At 40.6% G+C, this 23925-nt stretch overlaps 1 protein-coding gene across 1 annotated transcript in view; it reads left to right on the top strand.

The window, feature by feature from the left end:
• Positions 1-23925, top strand: part of TXLNG (taxilin gamma) — a 59964-nt gene that overhangs the window by 27896 nt on the left and 8143 nt on the right. The window contains exons 3-9 of the mRNA XM_089676571.1: positions 4512-4603; positions 4707-4877; positions 5782-5976; positions 12130-12249; positions 13872-13946; positions 20375-20467; positions 23658-23753. Of these exons, the coding sequence (XP_089532697.1) occupies positions 4512-4603; positions 4707-4877; positions 5782-5976; positions 12130-12249; positions 13872-13946; positions 20375-20467; positions 23658-23753 (842 nt within the window). The remainder of the gene's footprint in view (positions 1-4511; positions 4604-4706; positions 4878-5781; positions 5977-12129; positions 12250-13871; positions 13947-20374; positions 20468-23657; positions 23754-23925) is intronic.

The following is a 23925-nucleotide window of genomic DNA, read 5'->3' as shown; positions in this document are numbered from 1 at the left end:
CTGTCACCAGACAAATGCACTCATTGAAAGTCATGTGACAACTCTAACATTTTGGTTTTCCCATCACCTACTGTCTCAGTGACAATGCTTACCAGGAGTAATAGAGAATTGAATTTCCCCAGTGGTGACACAGAGCCATACAAATTTGGCAGAGGTTCTAGCCTTCCCCCACTCAATCCAAAATTATAAAAAATTGTCCGTGCATACACTTTGTATGTATTCAATAGTGATCATACTTCTAAAAGTAACTTACAGTGGATATAAAAAGTCTACTCTCCCCTGTTAAAATGTCAGGTTTCTGTGATGTAACAAAATGAGACAAAGATAAATCATTTCAAAACTTTTTCCACCTTTTAATGTAACCTATAAACTGTACAACTGTTGAACAACAAACTGAAATCTTTTAGGTGAAGGGAAGTAAAAATAAAAAAACTCAAATAATATGGTTGCATAAGTGTTCACACCCTTAAACTAATACTTTGTTGAAGCACCTTTTGATTTTATTCCAGCACTCACTCTTTTTGGGTATGAGTCTATCAGCATGGCACATCTTGACTTGGCAATATTTTCCCACTCTTCCTTGCAAAAACACTCCAATACTCTGTAAGATTGTGAGGGCATCTCCTGTGCACAGCCCTCTTCAGATCACCGCACAGATTTTCGATCAGATTCAGGTCTGGGCTTTGGCTGGGCCATTCCAAAACTTTAATCTTCTTCTGGTGAAGCCATTCTTTTGTTGATTTGGATGTATGCTTTGGGTCATTGTCATGCTGAAAGATGAAGTTCCTCTTCATGTTCAGCTTTCTAGCAGAAGCCTGAAGGTTTTGTGCCAATATTGACTGGTATTTGGAACTGTTCATAATTCCCTCTACCTTGACTAAGGCCCCAGTTCCAGCTGAAGAAAAACAGCCCCAAAGCATGATGATGCCACCATCATGCTTCACTGTGGGTATGGTGTTCTTTTGGTGATGTGCAGTGTTGTTTTTGCGCCAAACGTACCTTTTGGAATTATGGCCAAAAAGTTCAACCTTGGTTTCATCAGACCATAACACATTTTCCCACATGCTTTTGGGAGACTTCAAATGTGTTTTTGGAAAATTTAGCCAGACTTGGATGTTTTTCTTTGTAAGAAAAGGTTTCTGTCTTGCCACTCTACCCCATAGCCCAGACATATGAAGAATACGGGAGATCGTTGTCACATATACCACACAGCCAGTACTTGCCAGACATTCCTGCAGCTCCTTTAATGTTGCTGTAGGCCTCTTGGCAGCCTCCCAGACCAGTTTTCTTCTCGTCTTTTCATCAATTTTGGAGGGACGTCCAGTTCTTGGTAATGTCATTGTTGCACCATATTTTCTCCACTTGATGATGACTGTCTTCACCGTGTACCATGGTATATCTAATGCCTTGGAAATTTTTTAGTACCCTTCTGACTGATACCTTTTAACAATGAAATCCCTCTGAAGCTTTGGAAGCTTTCTGCGGACCATGGCTTTTGCTGTAGGATGTGACTAAGAAAATGTCAGGAAAGACCTACCAGAACAGCTGAACTTTATTTGGGGTTAATGAGAGGCACTTTAAATGATGGCAGGTGTGTACTGACTCATATTTAGCATGATTTTGAATGTGATTGCTTAATTCTGAACACAGCTACTTCCCCAGTTATAAGAGGGTGTGCACACTTATGCAACCACATTATTTTAGTTTTTTATGTTTACCCTCCCCTATATATATATATATGTATGTATGTATGTATGTGTGAGTGTATATGTATATGTATGTATGTGTGTATATATATATAAGAGGGTGTGCACACTTATGCAACCACATTATTTTAGTTTTTTATGTTTACCCTCCCCTATATATGTATGTATGTATGTGTGAGTGTATATGTATATGTAGGTATGTGTATATATATATATATATATATGTGTGTGTGTGTGTGTGTGTGTCACATTAAAGGCGGAAAAAATTCTGAATTGATTGATCCTTGTCTAATTGTTGTACATTACAGAAACTTGACATTTTAACAGGGTTGTGTAAACTTTTTATATCCACTGTATGTACAACAGATATATGAGCAATACAAAGCATTCATTTTGAAGTATAGTACTTTTTATCCCCAGTCCTGCAACACATTTAGATGCACAATGGCCAACTCTGTGTGCACAGTCCTGCCCTCTGTAGGGAGGTACGCATTCCTTGCCCGATGCCAGTTGGCATTTTGAGCACATTGCTCTGTTGATGACAGGCACATCACAGCTTCAGCTGCTGTTCTGTAAAGATATCTGGAGGAGGTTCTGCCAATCACAGGCAGTGTCATGCCTCTCCAGTCTGGGTCTATGATGTGTGTGTGCTGGGACTAACAGGAAGGTGAAGCCTCCATCAATCAACATCTTATATCTCACCCCATATTGCTTAAAAATGCAAAGACATAGAGGAGTAGAGAAGGAGGGGAACTGTCATTTTAACTGTGTATACACCCACATGTGTGATTCTATAGTCATGTGGGCTGCACAGATAAGTAAAAGGAAGAAAATTAACATCTTAGAAGGGAACTGAAACTAGCGCATGCTCAGTAGATGTGACAACAGCTGGTCTACACAATCTCAGGCTGCTGTGGGGGACAAGGAGGGAGGGACAGTGAACAGCAGGATCAAACCGGTTGAACACTCTATGGAAAACAAATGCTCTTGTAGGAAAGTGAGAATGAACACAATGCAATACAACATGTATTGACAGTTTATACTGATTGTTTATAATGATTTGGGTTTAATGACACTTTAAAGTGTTACTAAACCCACAACAGTAAAATCAGTCTGTATGTACAGTAAAGCATGCTTGGTATACTCACTGTGGAACCGAAGGCGTTAATCTGCTTTTTTTAAAAAAAGGCTGTTTGATTCTGTCTTCTCTGACCCTCCCCTTCTTTTGCTGTCCCTAATCTATCTGCCATAGGTAGAGCAGCAGTGGCACGTCTACACATGCTCTGTTTGGTGTGTATTGCTAGAGAGGTTTTTGGGGGTTTTTTTTGGGGGGGGGCATGTGATTTGCACAGGACCAATCAGCTCTGTACAGACAGAGGGACAGGAGTTATGCAGCCTCATAGAACAGTCAGAGGAGAATGAAAACTCCACCTACAAGATTAACTAGTGCTCTGCTGGACACTGATAGAAGTCACAGGACTGCTGTGTACTGCTGATGAGAAAGGCTATTTAGCAGTTTATATTTACTAAAATAATTACATTTCCATGTTCTGTGTACTGTGGAAGACTGGATATAGAGAATGCAGTTTTGGCTTATGACGTCCTCCCAGAACGAGAGAACTATTTTGCGCCCATCATTTCCTTATATGGCTGGCGGGAGGTGGTTACAATATTTTTTTTGCAGCAAGAACTCCTCTATGTGGTCTTTTTTTTTTATTAAACTCTCCTATATCTTCCCAACTATAAATGTTAAACTAACAGGTCTATAATTATTAGGCAAAGATATTGACCCCATTTTAAATTTTGGCACCACATTGGCCTTACGCCAATCATTAAAGAGTCCCTAAAAATGAGAAACAATAGCTTTGAAATAACAGAGCTCCACTCTTTAAGGACTCATGGGTGTATGCCATCCGGTCCATATGCTTTATTCACCTTTATTGTCTCTAAATATTTCTGGATCATATCAATTGTGAGCCAATGTGGATCATCTGGAGCTGTGTCAATACCATGCCCTTTATGAACAAGAGCTCCCCCATACTCCTTTGTATACAGAGAGCTGAAGAAGGTATTTAATAAATTTGCCTTCTCTTTGTCCCCAGTCACCCACTCTAGATTATTTTGTAAAGGGCCTTCATTTTTATATTGATTAAAAGCTCTCCTCTTATTATTTATAGCTTTTTTTTTAACTTTGGCTGTAAGCCTAGGTTTGATTTTTAGCCTTTTAAACGTGTTGCCCATGGGAATATACTTTGCAGTGTGTTCACATACGGTCTTTTTGAATAACTCCCATATCTGTGTTGTGTTCATCGATGCTAATATTCTCTCCCAGTGTATGTCTTGGAGAGCAGCTTTCAGCCTTGGAAAATGAGCTCTCTTAAAGTTGAGTGATTTTATTTCTCCCGTATGTGCTTGATGTTTACAGCTAACAAATTAAATCATGTTATGTTCACTGCTACCAAAATGTTCTTTTATGTGGATATTCATAATATGTTCTGCATGGTTTGAGATTACCAGGTCCAGCAGAGCATCATTCTTAGTTGGGTCATAAACGTGTTAGCGGATAGACTAGATTTAATATTCTAGCCAGTAGAATGAGTTTGCAGTCATACGCTTCTAAACGCTATATGTGTGTAAATGCATGTACACAAGTGACATTAGAGGCTTTTTTTTTTTTTTTTTGGGCCAACTTCCTGGCAGCATATTTGAAGCATAAAGTCATACACCTGTGTGCATGTTTCCTTATTTTGCACTATGAGCTTCTGTGTTTGATTACCCAATATAACTTATTTGTATGACTTGCAGGTAAAGAAGTTCTGCTTTTAATGCAGGCTTTGAATACTCTGAGAACTCCAGAGGAAAAACTGGCTGCCCTTTGCAAGAAATATGCTGATCTTGTGAGTATTATATACTAGTTGCTTTATACATGTTATGTTAAAATGCATATTGTGTCATGAATGATGGCTCTGCAAGCTTTTAATCTTGTAATGCTTGATTCAGCTGGAAGAGAGCCGGAACTTCCAGAAACAGATGAAGATTTTGCAGAAGAAGCAGTCTCAGGTGATAAAAGAAAAGGTTCATCTACAGAGTGAGCACAGCAAGGCTATTCTCGCACGAAGCAAGCTGGAGTCCCTCTGCAGAGAGCTTCAAAGACACAACAAAACATTAAAGGTTGGCAACATCTTGAGCAATATTTTATCATGTTGCAGTCCTAGCTTCATCAGAAAAAATAATGGGATTCAAATATTCTCTAAAATGCAACCTTTGTACCAACTTTGTTAGGTTCTGGACTTTTATTTCCAAAAAAATATCTGTTTTGTCAAAAGCTGTTAAGTTTGAATGTTTCATCATAAGCACAAACCATGAAAAATACCCAAAAGTTACACTACGTAACCGAATGCATGATTTCAACACACAGGTCAGCCAGCTTCATAGTGTAATATAAGTTCAAACTTGAAAATGTGTAATATGTTTTTATTCTGAATATGGTGGATTTACCAGCAAAGTAAAAGGGTCCTACTCTCTTCTCTATTTCTTGTGTGGCCATTATTAATATTTTTTATTAAAAAGAGCTTTTTAGATGGAAGATTATAATTAGAAAATTAATTAAAGGGTTCCTACGTTTTAAAATGTTGAAAAAGGTTGGTCTAGATTGTTGGTGGCTGCAAGAAAATTTCCATAGCATGCAGTTGATAAGGTCAGCCATGGAGCTGGAAAACCTAAGGTGAGGAAAAACAACCTCATCCAGGAGCTTTACACATTGCTATCTTTTTCCATTTTGTACAAATTGTTTGCCTTTCCACTTCTTTTTTTTCAAACTGACTGTTGAATTGAAGGATTTGCCATCTTTGTTACCACCTGAACTGCTTTCATTGCCTTTTGTAAGAAAAGTATAATCAGCCCATCCATTTGACAGTGGTGTTGTCTTAGAAAGTACCTTAGCAAAAATGTTCTGTTGGGAGGGTTTGCTCTAATTTGATCTCTAGTTAAATGCAGGCTACTGGGAGACATCAAGGTTCATACAATTTCTTGAGAAATTACCTAGAACATTTTTTGTTTTATTCCCAATATATAGGAAGACAATCTGCATCAGGCACGTGAATATGAGGAAGAACGTAAAGAAGCCACTGCACATTTCCAGATGACGTTGAATGAAATCCAAGCACAGATGGAGCAGCATGATGTGTACAATGCTAAACTCCGCCAGGAAAATGCAGAGCTTGGAGATAAGTTAAAGAAACTTATTGAGCAGTATGCCCTGCGAGAAGAGGTGAGGTATATGCATTTCGCCCTGCGTCAGTAATAGTGATTGTGCTTTTAATTATAGTTGTGCCTTTAATTCAGGAGTTCCATTTTGTATAAATATCAGAAAAGTAGTGTTTTGAGAGCTGTCTTCTCTGCATGTTCCTGATAGCATGGTTGTGTTACTAGTACTTCTGTTACCAGAGCATACATTGCTTACGGCAGCATTTCATTGCACAGTAGGATTGGCAGCATTTAGCTGGAAAGAGACGTATCATTGCATGGTGTGAGCAGCACTACCCAGTAGGACAAGAAATAACTATACCTAAGGGCTGAAAGCTTGTGCATTTTAGTGCTTTTCATACTTTTTTAAGACAGTAATCATAGTGAATTGGTGTGTTTGAGCAATGCTTTCAACACTTAATTCTAGGCTTATGGAAAATAAATCAGTTAATTGATTTTATGGTAATGCACGCAAACACAGCCCAACTGTATCTGACCCTTTTTCAGGTACACAGTGTAAGGTAGTCTTTTGCTGTGTGTTTTGACACGCTGCAGCGCAGGTGCTCTCAAAATTAATGGCATCACAAAATAGTGACTCGTGTATTGTTATTACAACACAAATGTGTGGTCCCAGCCTAAATGTATTTAGAAAACCAACTACTGTACATTCTTTAATTTATCTTGGTATAATCTGCTGAACAGCAGCCCTTCAACTGAGAGAGGTGAGGTCAACACTAGGAACCAACAGAGCCCTACTGCATGCACCCAATGTTCTGATCTTGAATATAAGAATGGGAGCAGAGGTCAAAGTGAGCATAGAGGCAACTGTTGGCTGCTTCATTGTGCACTTGCTGCAAACTCCTATTTGTTCAGTCAGCAAGCTAGGGCTGTTCTTTCATTTTTCATCGGGGAAAACAGGAATTTAGAGACTGCCAGGTTATATTTCTACCTGCAGATGGGATACCGTACTGGCAAACAGATTGTGGCCAGCTCAATATAACCTCTTCTACTTCTAGCATGCCTTTCTTCATTTTTTTTTTATGCTACTAAGGATGGATGCCTTTTCAGTGCCCTGCTGGGAAAAGTCTATTCTTTCTTTTTTCAGCTATTTTATCTTCTTTAATCAAATTTTTTCAATTTAAGATTTTTGTTACATTGCTGCTTGAGCTGGTCTCTCTATACAGCTATCCATATTGTTGTTTCTTGAGCATCAACATTGGAGGCTGTACCTGGACCCAGCTGGATGGGGCAATTGTGAAGCTAGCCTGTAATGCGACCTTGGGGCACTGGGCTCTGCAATGTGGTGCTCTCCAGACCAGAAGAGTACACGTCCAGACCTGTGGCACAGCCTCAGGTGTGACCTTGTGTCTAAAGACTCGCACTGAGACTGTGTGGGCTGAGCGCTAGAAGCTACCCCATTACTAGGTTCCTTGGCAGGGGCGGACTGACAAATCATGGGGCCCCCGGGGCAGTAGGGGATCATGGGGCCCCTGTGTCCTCGCCCACACCCAAAAAAGCCTATGAAAAAGGTACCAGGGCATCTCATGGTACCCCCTACTGACCCCGGGCCCTCGGGCAGTGCCCGAGTGCTCGAATGGTCAGTCCGCCCCTGTTCCTTGGGCACCATTTAAAACCCCCTTATCAGTTTACTGTGGAAAAAGTTAACAGTGAGGGATAGAACGTCATTCGGTGGGTTGAATGCCACACCAGCGCGCTCTGTACTCTTTCTTTCTGTTCATTTTTTAGAAAGCACCTTCTCGATGCTGTGCCTGATTGCAGGTGAGATGGAGACATTATGGAGGTTAGAATTTCTGGCAAGGTGGCACATTTTTTTTTGGGGTGGGGGGCAGCGAGTACCTAGTTTTGCTAGGTACATTCTTCTACTTCCTCTGGGATCGCCTTCGTGTTCCGAGTGGAAGTTCGGCCCCCTCTTTTTGCCTGTATTCAACATGTCACAGGTTCCCAAACCAAAGGGGGCCATCTATCGCATCTTGAAAATCAAGGCTCTGAATGTCTATATAAAGGCCTGAAAATTCTGCATGGAATCCAACAGGCCTGTCATAGCCCCTCTCGACTAGGAAGACATTTTGGCTTCTGTGAAGATCAAGAATGCCTCCCTGTGAGTTCCCATTTTCCCAGCACATTAGTGATTTCTATGCTTTGCTGTGGATCCCTAGCGCTTTAGCATGTGAGGGTGTTTTGTGGGTTTTTTTTTTTTTGTTTTGTTTTTTTTGTTTTTGTTTTCTTTAGATGTAGTGGTTTAATGCACAAGGTTTGATGTACGTTCTTAAGCACTGCTTATTTTTTCTAAGATTTATTGCTGAATTTATTTTTTTTTTTAATATGTATTTGTTTTTATTCATGAAACTTTTTGAATTTTGACCTTGACCATTATTTTGTCATTCATTTTAATTATTATTATTAGCATCATTATTATGTATTCTGCCATTTTCTCACCCTTTTCCTATTCGCTCATACTACATACACAAAACATTATGTGTATCCTCTCGATTGTTTTATTGCATAGTTACATAGTGTGGCTAAAAAAAGACAAAAGTCCATCCAGCTTAACCAAAAAAAAAAAGTTATAATCCTATACCCACCATTGATCCAGACGTAGAGTGCCCCCTTGTCTTCTGTGTTGACCTAAGGGTGAATAACTCTTTACCAAGTTCACTATATGAACCATTGATGTATTTATACATGTTGATCATATATCCCCTTAATCTCCTCTTCTCAAGAGATATTTTTTATATATTACAGGTACTTTTATAGCGCTGTCAATTTACGCAGCACTTTACTTATATATTATACATTCACATCAGTCCTTAACCCTCAAGGAGTGTACAATCTAAGGTTCCTAACTTACATTCATGCATACACATACCAGGGCCAATGAACCTACCAGCATGTCTTTGGAGTGTGGTAGAAAACCGGAATACCTGGAGGAAATCCATGCAGGCACAGGGAGAACATGCAAACTCCAGGCAGGTGGTGCCATGGTTGGGATTCGAACCAATGACCCTAGTACTGCCAGGCGGAAGTGTTAATCACTTAGCGACTGTGCTGTCCCATTCAGTTCCTCTAATTTTGCTTCAGCTGATCTCCTCCATGCCTCTTATCCAGGGGTCCTCAAACTGCTGACCGGAGACATTTATCCGGCACGCCATAATAAAAAAAACAAAAAACGGCGCCGGCTGGCAAATAGCAAGGCTGCTCGCATGTGTCCTTGGCCATAAGGACCCATCGAGTGGAAGCCCCAGATTTCATCTGCTGCAGCCAGAGCAGCGAGAGGAGAGCACACCAGGTACAGTGCATTGCGGTGTCCAGTGTATTAGAGTACAGTGCATTTTGGTGTCTAGTGCATTTTGGTGTCCAGTGCATTGGAGTACAGTGCATTGGTGTGCAGTGCGTTAGTGTACAGTGCATTTTAAATAATGTATTTTTTTTCCTGTTTTTTTGCACTACAAATAAGATATGTGCGATGTTCATAGGAATTTGTTCATATTTTTTTCAAACTATAGTCCAGCCCCCCAACAGTTTGAAGGTCCATGAACTGGCCCCCTGTTTAAAAAGTTTTAGGACCCCTGTTTTTATGCCCTTCTCTGCACCTTCTCCAGTTCCCCAATGTTCTTTTTGTGAATTGGTGCCCAAAACTAAACTGCATATTCCAGATGAGGTGTTACTAATTTGTGCAGGAGTAACATGATATTTCTCTCTTGAGTCTATACCTCTTTTAATACAAGAGAGGATTCTACTCGCTTTAGAAACCGCAGCTTGTGATTGCATGTCATTATTAAGCTTGTGATCTACCAGAACCCCCAGATCCTTCTCCACCATTGATTCCCCCAGTTGTACTCCCCCTAGTATGTATGATGCATGCATATTCTTAGCCCCCAAGTGCAGAACCTTACATTTATCAACATTAAACCTCATTTGCCACTTAGTTGCCCAATTAAACAGTGCATTGAGGTCAGCTTGTAAGTTGAAGACATTCTGTAAAGATGTTATTCCATTGCACAGCTTGGTGTCATCTGCACAGACTGAAACTGTTCCCAGACGTTCCTTTGCGTTGTGTTTTCTTAATTTTACCATTATATCAGTTTAAGTGAGTCTTTTTTTTTTTTTTTTTTTTTTAAATCTGAGTGAACAGCTGTTTTTATCATGATGCATTGATTGTTGTAATAGCCGCACTTGTGGTAGAGCATTTATGCCCGGCAGTTCCTTTTAAATTTCTAGTACCACTCAGTATTTAATCTTCTATGGGTAGCCCAGTATTCATGCAGCTGATGAAGAGGTAGCCACCTTGAAACATGTACTGTGCATGCTCTGAGAAGGGTCTAGTTCCAGGACTAGATTGATTCCAACCAGGTTTCTACATCACTAAGCACAGCCTGTCAGCCCAGGCTTCCAGGACACTGCTTCTGCAGTTTACATCTATGCCCCTGGCCAGGACTTGTGGACGGTATATGGTCTTTCTATTCACTGCTTGGCAATCTCTTTGTGAGCTAGGTCAGATACCCGGTGTGTAGAAATTAGTTTTTTAATGAAGTACTCTTATTAATGATACTGGGCTCATTCATTGCAGAGGAGATCAGAGAACTCATGTTCGGCAAGCTCTTCTTGCTTAATATGCTTCAGTGATTTACAGCCAAACCAGTCTCCCCAGAGAGATGGAAGAGCCTGGGAACTACAGCAGGCAGCACATTCTCGTTACTGCAGAAGAGATTTGAGAGGCTCTACAGCCACCCAGGTTACCTTTTATATGACAGCCAATCATTGGCTGAAGAAAACACCAAGTTCATGGCTGCTTCAGAATCAGCAGTGAACTTGTTTTAACCACTTGAATACCAAAACATTTCTAAATTTACCCTTGTAGACAAGGACCCTTTCTAGTCTTACACAGGGAGGTAGTGTTAAGGCCTAGAGCTTCTCTCCAAGGTCATTTTCAGCCTTTCACCTCAGCCAGGACATTGTTGTTCTGCCCATTGTCCTGCTCCAGTTCATCAGTATGTCTTTCCCACAGCCACTACTTTTATTAGGAGAAGTGACTCTGATTGTCATTTCTGATCATCCACCCTAATTGTGAATCTGCTTCTACTTTGTACTCTTTCTCTGTGCCTCAGACAGATCATCATTAAGGCTTATTGTCTCTAGGATCAGGTTCCAGCCTTTCTTGTCAAGGATCACTCTATTAAGATTTTTGAATGCTTTTTGGGCTTTTAGGCCATCAGGGTATGGTTTCTCAGCTTTTCAGTTTTACCAGGTAAATGTTAGGACTTTCCCTGATGAAAGCTTCAGGAGTAAGGCTTGTTGGGTAGCTCAGAACTGCACACAGCCGTTAGCTATGTTATTAATGGAACTATTGCTACTGCCCACCCATCAGTTAGAATGCTTTTTGGATGTCCCAACAGCCTCTGAATTCCTGAGGGTTGCAAGTCCTCATGTTTATAATCATGCTTTTAGTACTGCTGCTCCTCAAAAAGCATGCTGGGAGTAGGAGTTCTAGACTGGTTACAATTTTTTATTTTTTTTTTTGCCAGTGCTCAAATGCTACTATAGGTGAACATATAACCTGTCTCCGAATTCCTGTCCCTTAAGTGAACTCCAAGAAATGGAGTCTACAGTAATTTCAAAAATACCATTTTATGATCCAGTGTTCTGGGTCAGAAGGCTGTGCTGCAGTAGAGGCTGAGGACCTGACTCTGCTGCCTTTACTAGGGTGCCTGCCTCACAAAACTAGACTAAACGAATTACATTACACATTCTGTGGAGGGTGAAAAAATGTCTAAGTTTTGTTCTAACTGCTTGTCAAGCGTTCAGATTTAAACTGGATAATTCTGTCTCGTGAACAGGTAGTTTTACCAATACATCAAGGTTAGTTTTAAATATGTTTACTGAATTTTTCTATCATTCCAACCACCAAAATTTGGTAACAGTATTAAAACAGGAGATTTGTTATATTGTCAGTCCTCTCAAAACTAATGCCCATAAAGAACTGCAAGAGGCTGCTGGGGTTCTCCTGGCTGGTATAAACATTTTAAGATGGAGTGGCCTTATAATACTTTGCATTACATTGTTGACATTTGTTACATTTTTGCTATTTATGCTATTGTTTACATTTTTCCCCCTTTAATAGAATCTGATTGTAACCTTGCCAAACTGCTTATTGTTTTAGCACATTGATAAAGTCTTCAAGCATAAGGAGCTCCAGCAGCAACTAATTGATGCCAAACTACAGCAGACAGCTCAGCTTATGAAGGAATCTGAGGAACGACACCAGCGGGAAAGAGAGTTTGTAAGTACAGATTGTTGCTGGAGGAACGCACTTTAGAAAACTCTACATTTATATTTATCCAGGTTTGTAAATGACCTAATTAATAGCTATATACAGTATCTTCATGACTGTGCAAAGTTATCCACCTGAGAAAACATAACATTTTGTAAATGGATGACAGGCAAGGTTAACAGGGTTTTAAATGCCTAGTGTGTTGGATCAGACCAGATAACCTGAAATTCATTGTTGTGCTAGATGTGGCCATTGCCTTCCGATATTAAAATCATACTGGATATAGCAAAAAAATTCCAGGGCTTTAGAGCCTGTTGGGATTTCCAAAGCTGCACAAGCCTGGAGGAACAATATGCAATAGCTCATTGATCTGAAGTATGAAAGGTATAGTACAGAATTCTGTTGCATATATTGTGTTAAAGCTATACAATCATGTTCACTTCTTTACACTTATCTATGTAATGATCATGAGACCGAGTTATATGTGAACTGTCCTGGGCAGGAGAGAGAGTTTGCACTCTTCCTCTTAATGTGTGAAGTGAAGGAGCTGCCTCTTGCACCAGCCATGGCACAGCGGGTAGGCTTTATTACAGTTGGTGAGCCTGTTCATAAAATAAATGTCGGATGCTGTGAAATCTAGCTCCATGAAATACTTTATTCATGAAGACACTGTGTCTATCCTTGCGGCTGCTAGTTTCCATTAAATGATTGTAAACCCTCAACCCATTCATTTTAAAATAGAAATGAAAGGCAAAACATTTGTGTATAGATATACAAAAAAAACTCATTATAAATACCTTTTTGTTTCCTCCTCTTTTTTTTTTTGATAGGTGATCACATATCCTCTGTTCTAAGCTGCATACAGAGCTGATGGAGGACAAACATCAGCACACTGATCCTCCCAGTGAAAGGAGGGATGATGGGGAGGGGGGGTGTCAGGACAAGTCTGATCCTTGGAGTAGAGCACACGGAGTTCCCAGCATAGCTAGAGCACCGACCACAATGTTTTCTCTTGCTTAGTGTGGTCAGTTTTTAATAGGAAAACAAGGGGGCTGGCAGGAACACCAGGGATTTCACACAAAGGAAACACTGCAGAGAGAACAGAATACTTTTTCATACAAGTACACGGGACAGCAGGCACATATTAGGAATATAAAATGTTGGGTTTACATTTTCTTTAAAGTTCTGGTTAGAAGTCCCAGCACGTTTCTTTGCCTTTTTATCGTGCAATGCCCAATTATTGGTAAAGATCTTGCTTCCTCTGCATCTGTGAACATAGATTAGTAAGACAGAATTTTTCTGGCATGCCCTATAAATTCCTGATGGACCGTGCATGGTCACATCTAGCTGTTTAGGGTCAGCCAGGAAACTAGCGTTCTTAGAAGGCGGTCAGCAATGAAAACCCCCTATTTCTCGGAGTAAGGGTTTTCCTGTAAGAACAGAATTGTTTGGTGCTTTTGTGTTTGTACTGGCCCATACATTTCACAGATGTGTAGACTGTGATGGGCTGCACTTTTATTTCCACAATAGTGCATGCATGTTGTAACTCAATATACCTGAGAAGATTTGAAATGAATAGCATTGTGGTTCTTTGAAGCAGGTTGAATAAAGTGGCTTGTATTCCTTTATAGTTGTTGAATGAGGCTACAGAAACCAGGCAAAAATTTGAAGAGCTTAAACAACAAGAAACCCAGCTGAAGCAGCAGGTTAGTTGATGATTGTGATTGTTTGTTTGTTTTTTAAGCTACATGTGAAATTGTAATCCCTTTGTTTGAGGACACAGTTTTCCTTGTTTTATATAAACCACATCCCTGAATTGCACGTCTTTAACCATTTAACCTTTCTATCCTGGTGAGATTGTAGGAAAAAATGCTCTACCTCTATAGTGTAAAAAAATATAAATTCAGATAATAAGGTCTGCCCTGCTGGAATCTACTATCAAATGAAGGCAGCATCTACCTTTTTAGATGATATTTTGAAATAATGATTACAAGTTGCCTAATAATGAATACTTTAAAAACAATTTTAAAATAGCAGAAATTTAGAAATTCATAGTACAAAAAAAGGGTGTTCTAAAAACTGCTATATGGATTTAAGTGTTTACATGGCCTTAAAGTGATTGTGAAGGCTCAAGGTTTTTTACCTTCATGCATTCTATGCATGAAGGTAAAAAACCTGTGTGTAGCAGTGCCCCCAGTCCCCTCATTACTTACTTGAGCCCCATCGCGATCCATCGATGTACACAACAGCCTTGACTGTCCCGGGTCTCTGCCCCCTCATTGGCTGAGACAGCAAGTGGGAACCGTTGGCTCCCGCTGCTGTCAATCACAGCTAGTCAGTCAATGAGGAGAGGGGCCAGAGCCAAGCTTGGGGCTCTGTGTGTGAATGAACACATGGAGCAGTGGCTTGGACATAGCTTGCTTGGGTGCCCCCATAGCGAGCTGCTTGCTTTGGGGGCACCTGACAGAAAGGAGGAGCCAGAAGCGCCAGCAGGGGACCTGAGAAAAGGAGGATCCAGGCTGCTCTGTGCAAAACCACTGTACACAGTAGGTAAGTATAACATGTTTGTTATTTTACAAAATAAAAAAATTAGCCTTTAGTATTGCTTTAAAACTACTTTCCTTCCATTTTGAGGTCTTCCCCTGTTTAATATTATATTTTTTTTAGCTAAACATAGTGAGCCACAATGTTAAGATTAACACTGCTGCAGCTAGCTCCACAGAATTCAAATCAAGACACTTTAGTAAGGCTTTTTAAGTGGAACTGTAGAACTGCTGACAGATTTTTATACCTGCCTGTGATCCCATCAAGAAGATTCTCCTGTCTTCGGTTGGTGTTACTCTTTATATTTCAGCCTTTCTATTGAAAGGGTAAAACGTACAGACCGACAGTACCATCAAAGCAGAGATCTTGAACTTCAAGGATAATATTCACGTATGAACATAGGGGACATTGGCATTGTACCGAGAGATTGAGGAATCAAACATTGCATACATATATGGGACTAGGAAGTCCCTCTGGTGTAATCTACAGATTAGGAGGATAAACAGTGACAATGGACAGAATTCCAGTACATAGTTCACTATGAAAAATGATTAATAATGAGCATGACCAAACAACAGTCAGGTACTAAAGTCAGATACATCAAAAGGTAATGTTGGAAACAAAAAGTATGAAGGAAGAATGAGAGAGAAAATGCAAAAAAAGAATAAGAGAAAAAATGAAGTAAAAGGGGGTCCGCCTTGGTCCCTCTAAGGGACGGAGGAGGATTGATTCCACGGGTCCCAAGTTATGTTGAATTTTGACATATTGTTATTGAGAATGCAGGTGAGTTTGTCTTTAACCATGATCCAATTCAGTTTATTTTTAAAATAGTCAAATAGTATCATCGATCGTTTCCAATGCTTAGCAATAGTGATTCTTGCAGCCAAGATCATGTAAAGGATTAATTTTGTCGTTTTTTTTTTTTTCGAGGAGGGGGATTCCTGAGGGTAACTTTTGAAAAAGGGCTATCTCTAGGGATCTACAGATATTCACTCCTGTCACTGAGTAAATAAAGTTAAACATTCGGATCCAAAATCTAGTCACCACAGGGCATTGCCACCAGATGTGGCACATGGTTCCTTCCTGTCCACAGCGGTGAAAACAGGAAGGCAATGTGCTAGGGTGTATTTTTGCAAGGCGTGTGGGAACCAAGTACCATCGTAGAAGTGTTTTATAGTTCGATTCTATTAGTGTGGTATTGAAAGAAATCTTGGACAGAGCGTAAGCAGTGTCCTGCCAGTCAGTTCTAGGGAGATATTTAAATCCCGTTCCCAATGAACGGAGCTTGGTTTTTGGATTAGTAAGGGAAGTATATATAGTGAATATTTGACCTTTCAGCGTATCAGTAGCTGGGTCCTTTCAACAATTTAAGTTTGGATTGTATAAAGGACACAATTTTGGTTATATGGAAAGATCTCAGTGGATGGGAGCTGGTGGTTTTCCGAAAGTGTTGCAGAGAGTACAGTCGATTCCCATCTAAATAATCCCTGATACGAAGAAGGCTCACCACTGAAATAAGAGTGGTGTAAGCCCAAGTATGAATTCAGGGTTACAGAAGATAGGGGCTAAAGAGGTATGAGGAGAAGATAGAGATTTATGGATGCGCAGCCTGTCCTAGACCGCTAATGAGTAAGATAATGTAGGGCATTAAATGGGAGGACGTAGTCGATTGGGAAACCACATCAAAGAGCCAATGGCATATGGATGACAAGACAGGCCTTCAATAATAACCCATTGGGGTTTAGGGCCTTTGGCTGTAGTGTAAGAGAGCTGTGTGATCTGGGCCGCTTGACAATAAGCCAGGAGTCTGGGAAGTCCTAAGCCGCTATGTGTTTTCTGAGAGTATAGTGTTGGTTTATTTATCCAGGAGTGATTATTACCCCACACAAAACGAAGAACTTCAGATTGTAATCGTAATAGTTCTCCGGGGACTGCAATCGATTTAATCTCCTAAAACCGTAAAGTAGTCTAGGTAAGAGCATCATTTTGATGGAGTTAATTCTACTGAAGGAAGATAGAGGGAAGTCCACCCAGCAACAAAGGTCTTTGAGCCATTTAAAGAGTGGGGGGTAATTTGCATGATAAAGAGTCGTAATGGAGTGTGTAAGATGAACCCCAGGTAGGGAAGGGAGCGGGTAGCCCATTGAAAGTCGTAATTGTCCTGAAGAGTCTGTACCTCTGAACGAGATAAAGTAACGTTTAGAGCAGTCATTTTAGAAGAGTTTAAAGAGAGTCCCGAAGCTTGAGACAATTGATGTAGGACATCATCGGCGAACAGGGCACACTTGTGTTCCTGTTGGCCACATTGAATACCCGTAGTACCAGAGTGAGAACCGGATAGCGATAGTGTGGGGTTCAACCGCCAGCGCGAAAAGTAGGGGGGAGAGTGGACAACCCTTTCTAGTACCACGTCTGTTAAGAAGAGGAGACAATTTATACCCTTTATGGAAATCTGAGCCAAAAGATTACAATTAAAGTTTTTAGCAGAAAAATAAAGGTGGAGCCAAACCCAAAGGCGCTCAACGTGTTAAATGGGTATTCCAAGGTCAAACTGTCAAACGCCTTTTGATCCAATGATAACAGCAATATTTCCCTGGGTAGGGAATTATCCCAGTTATATTTCACTGCAGGTATCAACTCTAAAGACCGACTGATCTGATCCAGTGTTTGATGTCCGCGTATGAACCCTGATTGGTCATTGTTAATGTAGGTTTCCAGAAAGGTATTAAAGCGCAAAGCCAGAACCTTAGTAAGATCTTCAGATTGCAATTGATTAGAGAAATAGGGCGATAATTAAGAACATCTGTGGCATCTTTGTTAGATTTAGGAATAACCCTTATATATGCCCTATTCTCATCATGTGGCACTATACCTCCATCCTGCAGGTGGTTAAAATAAAGATCCATATGTGGAACCAAAAGGTCTGAGAAGGTTTTATAATAGTTATGAGGGAGACCATCAGGGCCTGGTGATTTGTGTAAGGCTAAAGTTTGAATAGACTTCTGGATTTCTTCACAAGTAATAGATTGGTCCATAAGTTCTCTATGAGCCTCCTGAAGAGATGGGAGAGTCAGAGAGCAACTAATAGAGGGGGTTGTCTTCTTGGGGTTGGCAATAGAGGTCAGTATAGAAAGAATGAAATTCCTGAAGAATTTTACAAGGGTCTTGGAATATATTACTATTCGATAATCTGATTTTGGGGAGAGCTAGATGAGTGTCTAGGGGACAACTTACGTGCTGTGGTGTTACTCTTTAAATATGAACACTAGCTTAGTGGGCACTTGGTGTAGAATAAGGTCAGCTGCTGTTGCCTTCTGAAGCAGCCCCCTGTAGTACTTTTCTTGGTAAATTGTCCTCAGTCATCCAGGTTAAATTATGTCCAGGGTTATTACATGCAGAAGATTTAGGATATACTCTAAATGAATGGGCATCATGGCCTTACCCCCGGAGCCAACATCACTGCAGCCACCTTCAGTCCTAGTGTATTTAAGGAAGGAATGGCACTGACATAACAGCGACATATTCTGCATCAGCAAAAGGCCACCCTAGCCTTGAAGACATCTGATAAAGGCAAGTATATTAAAAAAAAAAAAAAACATTTTGTGCAGGGACATTTAGGAGGGAAGGGGGGGGACTGAGCTCAGAGTTGGGCTTTAAGTACTTCTACCTGTGTATGCATAGTGGCCTTAATGTAAAACTAAACCAAATAACATAAAATGTTGCAGATTGCCAGTGTATTTATGTTAGTGGCTGCCTTGGCTTTCTTTTTTTAGGGTAAAACTTCCCATGTACTAAACTGAAATCACAAAAAGATGTTCTGTTCTTTCCCAGCTATCATATGTGATTTACAAAATCCACTTTTCCTTATGTAATGGAGATGAGGACAAGTTTATAGATCAGATAAGTAGAGCAGTCTGGGGTATCAATGCTGTTCCTCCATAGTTACTGAACAGTGAGTGAGTGCGACACCCTAGGACATGAAGTGTGTTACCGGCGGGCTCATGAAAACAAAATAAAGGAAGAGAAAGGCCTGAAAATAAGAAAACAATTGCAGCCACCACATTTATGGAATGGTAAGCTACAGTAAGGCTACATTCACACCAGTTTACAGTTGCATATGAGAGCAACTAGGTACAGCCGGCGACCCCATTCACTCTGATGATAGGTTGCTAGCGGTCACAGCTATTCGGGGCTCTCCACACAGCCAGCAATTATCTGTGGTGATCGCTGCTTGACATACGCAAAGCTGTTTATATTTAGAAACAAGCTCCATACAAAATAGAAACAAAAATGCATAATGTGTAATTCAGTGAGTGAAGCATTATAGGGTCCTGAAGAAGACTTCTGTATGTAGAATCAATGATGTTTAATAAGGTCATGTGACGTTTTGCTACAAAACACCACGTAATGAGTTTGCACCATTACAGTGCCAATGACCAATCCTCATAGAATTTATAATGTGGAGATGGGCATTCTGATCATGTGACTATTGTGAGTGGCATTCAATTCTTTGCACCGCAGCTCAGCTGCAGTGTGTAGAAACACAGGGAGAAACAGCTGTGGGTAAGCTATGGTGCTGGACAGAAAAATACACATATTGCAGATTAATAATATAAAAATGGGTGCAGCGCTAAAAGTCAATGTGCAAAATTCTGAATATAGACAATAAATATTGTATATAAAGTGCTGATCATAATAAATAAAGTGACATAACTAATGACATCTGTAAACACAAATAAGGTGCACAAATACAAACCACAGACAGTGGTTAAAGTGATAAGTGAATGTCCATTATTATTGAACGTGAGGATCATGGGATCTCCAAGAGGTGGTCAATCAAAATCCGGAGTGGTAGATGGGGTGACCAATATGAAGTAAATTGCGCACTCACCAGAAGCGCGACTTTAATCACGCATTTGAGATAAACTTTATCATCAGGTCAGCCATAGCATCCACTCTGGAGATAGTCAGATTCCAGCTTCCTTCATGCTCCTTCAAATAGTGTCAGTAACATCGGGTCTCCTCAGGGATGGGCTCTGTGAATTGTGAGACTCACAGAGAGCCCAAGAAAGGATGCCACAATAGTGTGATACTGTTTACCAGAGGAATATTTATTCCCAAAAGGGGTACAGTGACAAAAGAAACAAAGCAAACTGACCATATATTCAAACAATGGCCGCCAGCGGCGGCGTGACGTCACGGCGCTGTAGCTCCTCCCTTCCGTGTTTCGTGCAATGGCACTTAGTCATAGGGGGTATGCTTACAGTGGCCAACATCTAATCACTCCTATTTATTGCGAAAAATGGCCCTGCAGCGCTCGCTTGGCATTTATCCTTACATATTGCAGATTGCTGCAGCACACCTGAAGGCTGCATTGAAGTGTGAACAGGGGAAATAGAAAACAGTTGTTTTATGTCTGCCCTTGTGGAGTGTGTTTTTTTTTTTTTTCTTTCAGAAAGCACAGGTCTCTGCACATCACGCCCTTAATGTACTTTTAATTGAACTGTTTTCTCAGACTATGTTGTTGTTTTTTTTTTTTTTTTTTGTTTGTTTTTTTTTAACAATCTCTTGTTTTTTGTTTTTTTTTCAGCTTTCTCTGTATATGGATAAATTCGAGGAATTTCAAACCACAATGGCAAAAAGCAATGAGCTTTTCACAACATTCCGTCAAGAAATGGAAAAGGTTTGTGCTTTTTCATAGTATTCTTTGTACCTGCATATGACATAGTTACATAGTTACTATTTGCATTTTTTTACTTAAAGCTAAGCTGCACCTTGACCTTTAGTCTTGCACAGGCTTGTCTCCTGTACTGAAGTTGCTTACTCTGATTTGACTGCACACTCTAGCTTCTCACAGGTTGCATTGGAACCTGCAGTAAGTCAGATAGGGCCTGCCTTATTTCCTGCCTGGAAGATGTCAAGCATCATCTACCTCTTCTCCCCCCCCCCCGTTCCAACTGTCCCTGGCATACCCCATCACATGTGGTTGTTACCTTGGGCAATCTGTATGTAATGCAGTCTTCCTAGCAATACCAACTAATTCAGGCTGACGCAAACCCATAAAGGCATTTTGATATTTGCACAACCCCAGCCCACTGCTTGTATCGAGACTGAGACCTCTTGAGCAGAGTACTGAGACAGGCTGTTGTGATGTCTTCAGGAAACTAAATACAGCACTGTGCTGCCCCCCCCCCCCCATTAACTATAATCTGCCTGCATTGCATAGAGAGGCACAGAGACCCAGTGATGACATAACTGGGACTAAACTAAGGTATGCAATAAAATGGAAAGGTTTTATTCAAAACGTTAATTGGCATGTTGATAAGAGGGAAAGGAGAAAAGAGGGATGTGTTTAGTCCATAATACAGGCATACCTCGGTTTATGAATTTAATTAGTTCTGGGGGACTTTTCGTATAGCCCCCCTGCCCCAAAGCACCCCCCATGTTGAGGGCATGTGGCCTGGTATAGTTCAGGAGGGGGGGGGAATGCTCACTCGTACCCCCCCCCCCTTCTTTTCCTGACCTGCCGGGCTGCATACTCGGATAAGGGCATTTTTTTTTTTTTAATTTTGGCGTGGGAGTTCCCCTCAAAATCCATACCAGACCCGAAGGGAAGGGGAAAAAAAGCGACAAATACATTTAAAAATCAGCACCAACATACAATTCGTATAGCGAAAAAAATTCGTAAAACATTTGTAAACCGAGGCATTATTTTCAATGGATTTTCATTCATAAACCGAAAATTACATTAACCAAGGCGTTTTGTAAACCGAGGTACGCCTGTATCGTGTCTCGCAAAAACAGACTGGAAATTTAAAGTTTTCCCCCTCCTCCCTTCATTCTTTCAAATATTTCTTTCAAATAAGGTTTGCTCTTTTGCATGATCATCATCTATCCCAGGGAGTGAACATTCCCATTTCAGAGGACAAAAGATTTCCTTGTTTCTACTTGAACCTATTCACGGTTCAGAAGCCAAATGGAGTTGTTCATCTGCATGTTTTGATCTTTCCCCATAACCAGCGTTCTCTGAGTTTTACGGTGAATTGCTATTTTCAACTTGTGGCTCTACCGTTTGGCCTGTCTACAGCCCCCAGAGTGTTCACCATGGTCTTGGCTTTACCTCCTGTGGACCCAAGGTTTTCTTATATAGGTTATTTAGCCAACTCACAAAGTTGGAACTCTGGAGAACAAGGCCTACACTGTGCACATTCTGGAAAAGTTTGAGCTACAATATCTATACCTGACCCTGGACACTGTTCAGACGAGAGTGATTTTTTTTCAAACGTACATATTCGCCAGCACACCATGGATCTCCAAATATGGTCCAGAGAGGGCTTTATTGCAAAGAGATCACACACACATTATTTTCCCTCTATGTCTGTTTGCCCCATATTGCTGCTTTATGGCCATTAAAGCATTCTGTAAGCAACTTGTGGATGTGGCAGTGTCCCACCTAACAGAGTGCTTACCATTGAAGTAGAGGAAGTACCTGTATTTAAGGGCCCAAGCATTTGGAAACCCGTCTAAAGTTTTTTGTTCTCGCTGGCAGGTCCTTCCTTTCATCCAATTTTGGCTGTGACCTTACTTTGTCAAACCATGTCTGACTGGTCAAAACCATGAAGCAGATGACTTTAGCATTACATTTCAGATAAGATGGTTTGCTAGAAGCATCCCATCTCATTTGTTACATGTCTCATGTTCGTGCATATGTGTAGGGCACTTTAGCTAAAGTGATGGTCTTCGGAACCCTCGTGTGAAAAAACATTTAATTTGCATGTTCTTTCTTTGAACCAACTCTTGATATCATCAAGGATACCACTGGTGGCAAGAGCACCCATCTTCCTAAATGGGGGGGAAGCCTAAAGAAAAAACCGAGAAGACTTTCCCTCCTTATCTGTAAGAATTGTCCCTTCCATTTCTCCACTCCTCGAGAGGCTTGGTTCTCTATCCACCTACATTTAGAGTCTGCCAGATCCTTTAGACATGCCTTCCTCTGCATACAGGTGCACTCCCACATTGCAGAGTGGGGCAATGTTTAATAACCTTTGTATACACCTGGACAGCTAGCATCTGAGGCTTGGGTATGGAAGGTGGACTTCCAGGGCTACAAGCTGAAGTTTTGGTCCTAGTCATCTCCTCTGTGTATGTTTGTTTTGTGTGAAAGTTATAGCATCTACAAACTATGGTGTGTGTATATATACTGGAATTTACATAATTCTGATGCTATACGGTAATGACGGTGATCAGTGACTTAAAGTGGGACTTTGATAGTGTAGCAGGCAATCTAGCGCTAACAGACACTGGCTGCGATGGTGACTAACTGAAAGTGACTTAGATAGTGACACTAATACAGTGATCAGTGATAATAATTTATACTGTACTAATGACACTGGCTGGGAAAGGGTTAACTGTGTGCCTATGCCTATAAGTGTAATGTGTGCTGCTTTTACTTACTGATCTTCCTTTTTATTCCCTGCTTTTCAGGGAGAAGAAATAGCCAGATTGCTGTTGTCTGTACACAGAGTTCTGTATGTTTGTAATCACAGAACTCTGCTGTGATTGGACACAGTCGATCAGCAGGTTTCAGCCTGAAATCATTGGCTGAAATCTGCCGCCAAACTTGTTGCGTGTCCAAAAACAGCAGGGCATGTATGCATGCGTGCCCCAAACTCACCTGCACCTGCCGCCCAGTTGCAGTATATTTACTGTGAGTGGTTGGCAGGTGGTCAAACAGGTAAAAGTTTGGGAATCCAGACAATTTTGTACAGTTGAAAGAAAATCTAATCACAGTATTGAGGCAACTATAAAAATAACTTTTGCCCCAAGGAAAATGAAATAACTTTAATCCTACCATTTCATGTTTTATTGTTTAGATGACCAAGAAAATAAAGAAATTAGAAAAAGAAACCATTATTTGGCGTACCAAGTGGGAAAATAACAATAAAGCCCTATTACAGATGGCTGAAGAGGTGAGTATGACTGTAGATGTCCTTTTTCTGTTGTCCTCTTTTTGTTTAAAGCATCCTACATGTTATTTCTCTGATTGTAGTCTTGTTTCTCTTATCATTTGTTCCTATGAATTATAAGCTCTTCAGATAAAAAAATTAACGAGTGTCCCTTTTGGAGGTAAATTCTGTGGCC

Source organism: Staurois parvus, unplaced genomic scaffold (assembly GCF_062004578.1).
Source record: "Staurois parvus isolate SC_StPar_1 unplaced genomic scaffold, SC_StPar_1.0 ptg000172l, whole genome shotgun sequence".
NCBI classification, from domain to species: Eukaryota; Metazoa; Chordata; class Amphibia; order Anura; family Ranidae; genus Staurois; species Staurois parvus.
Note: the sequence above shows the minus strand (reverse complement) of the source record. Positions and strands in the feature narration are given on the sequence as shown.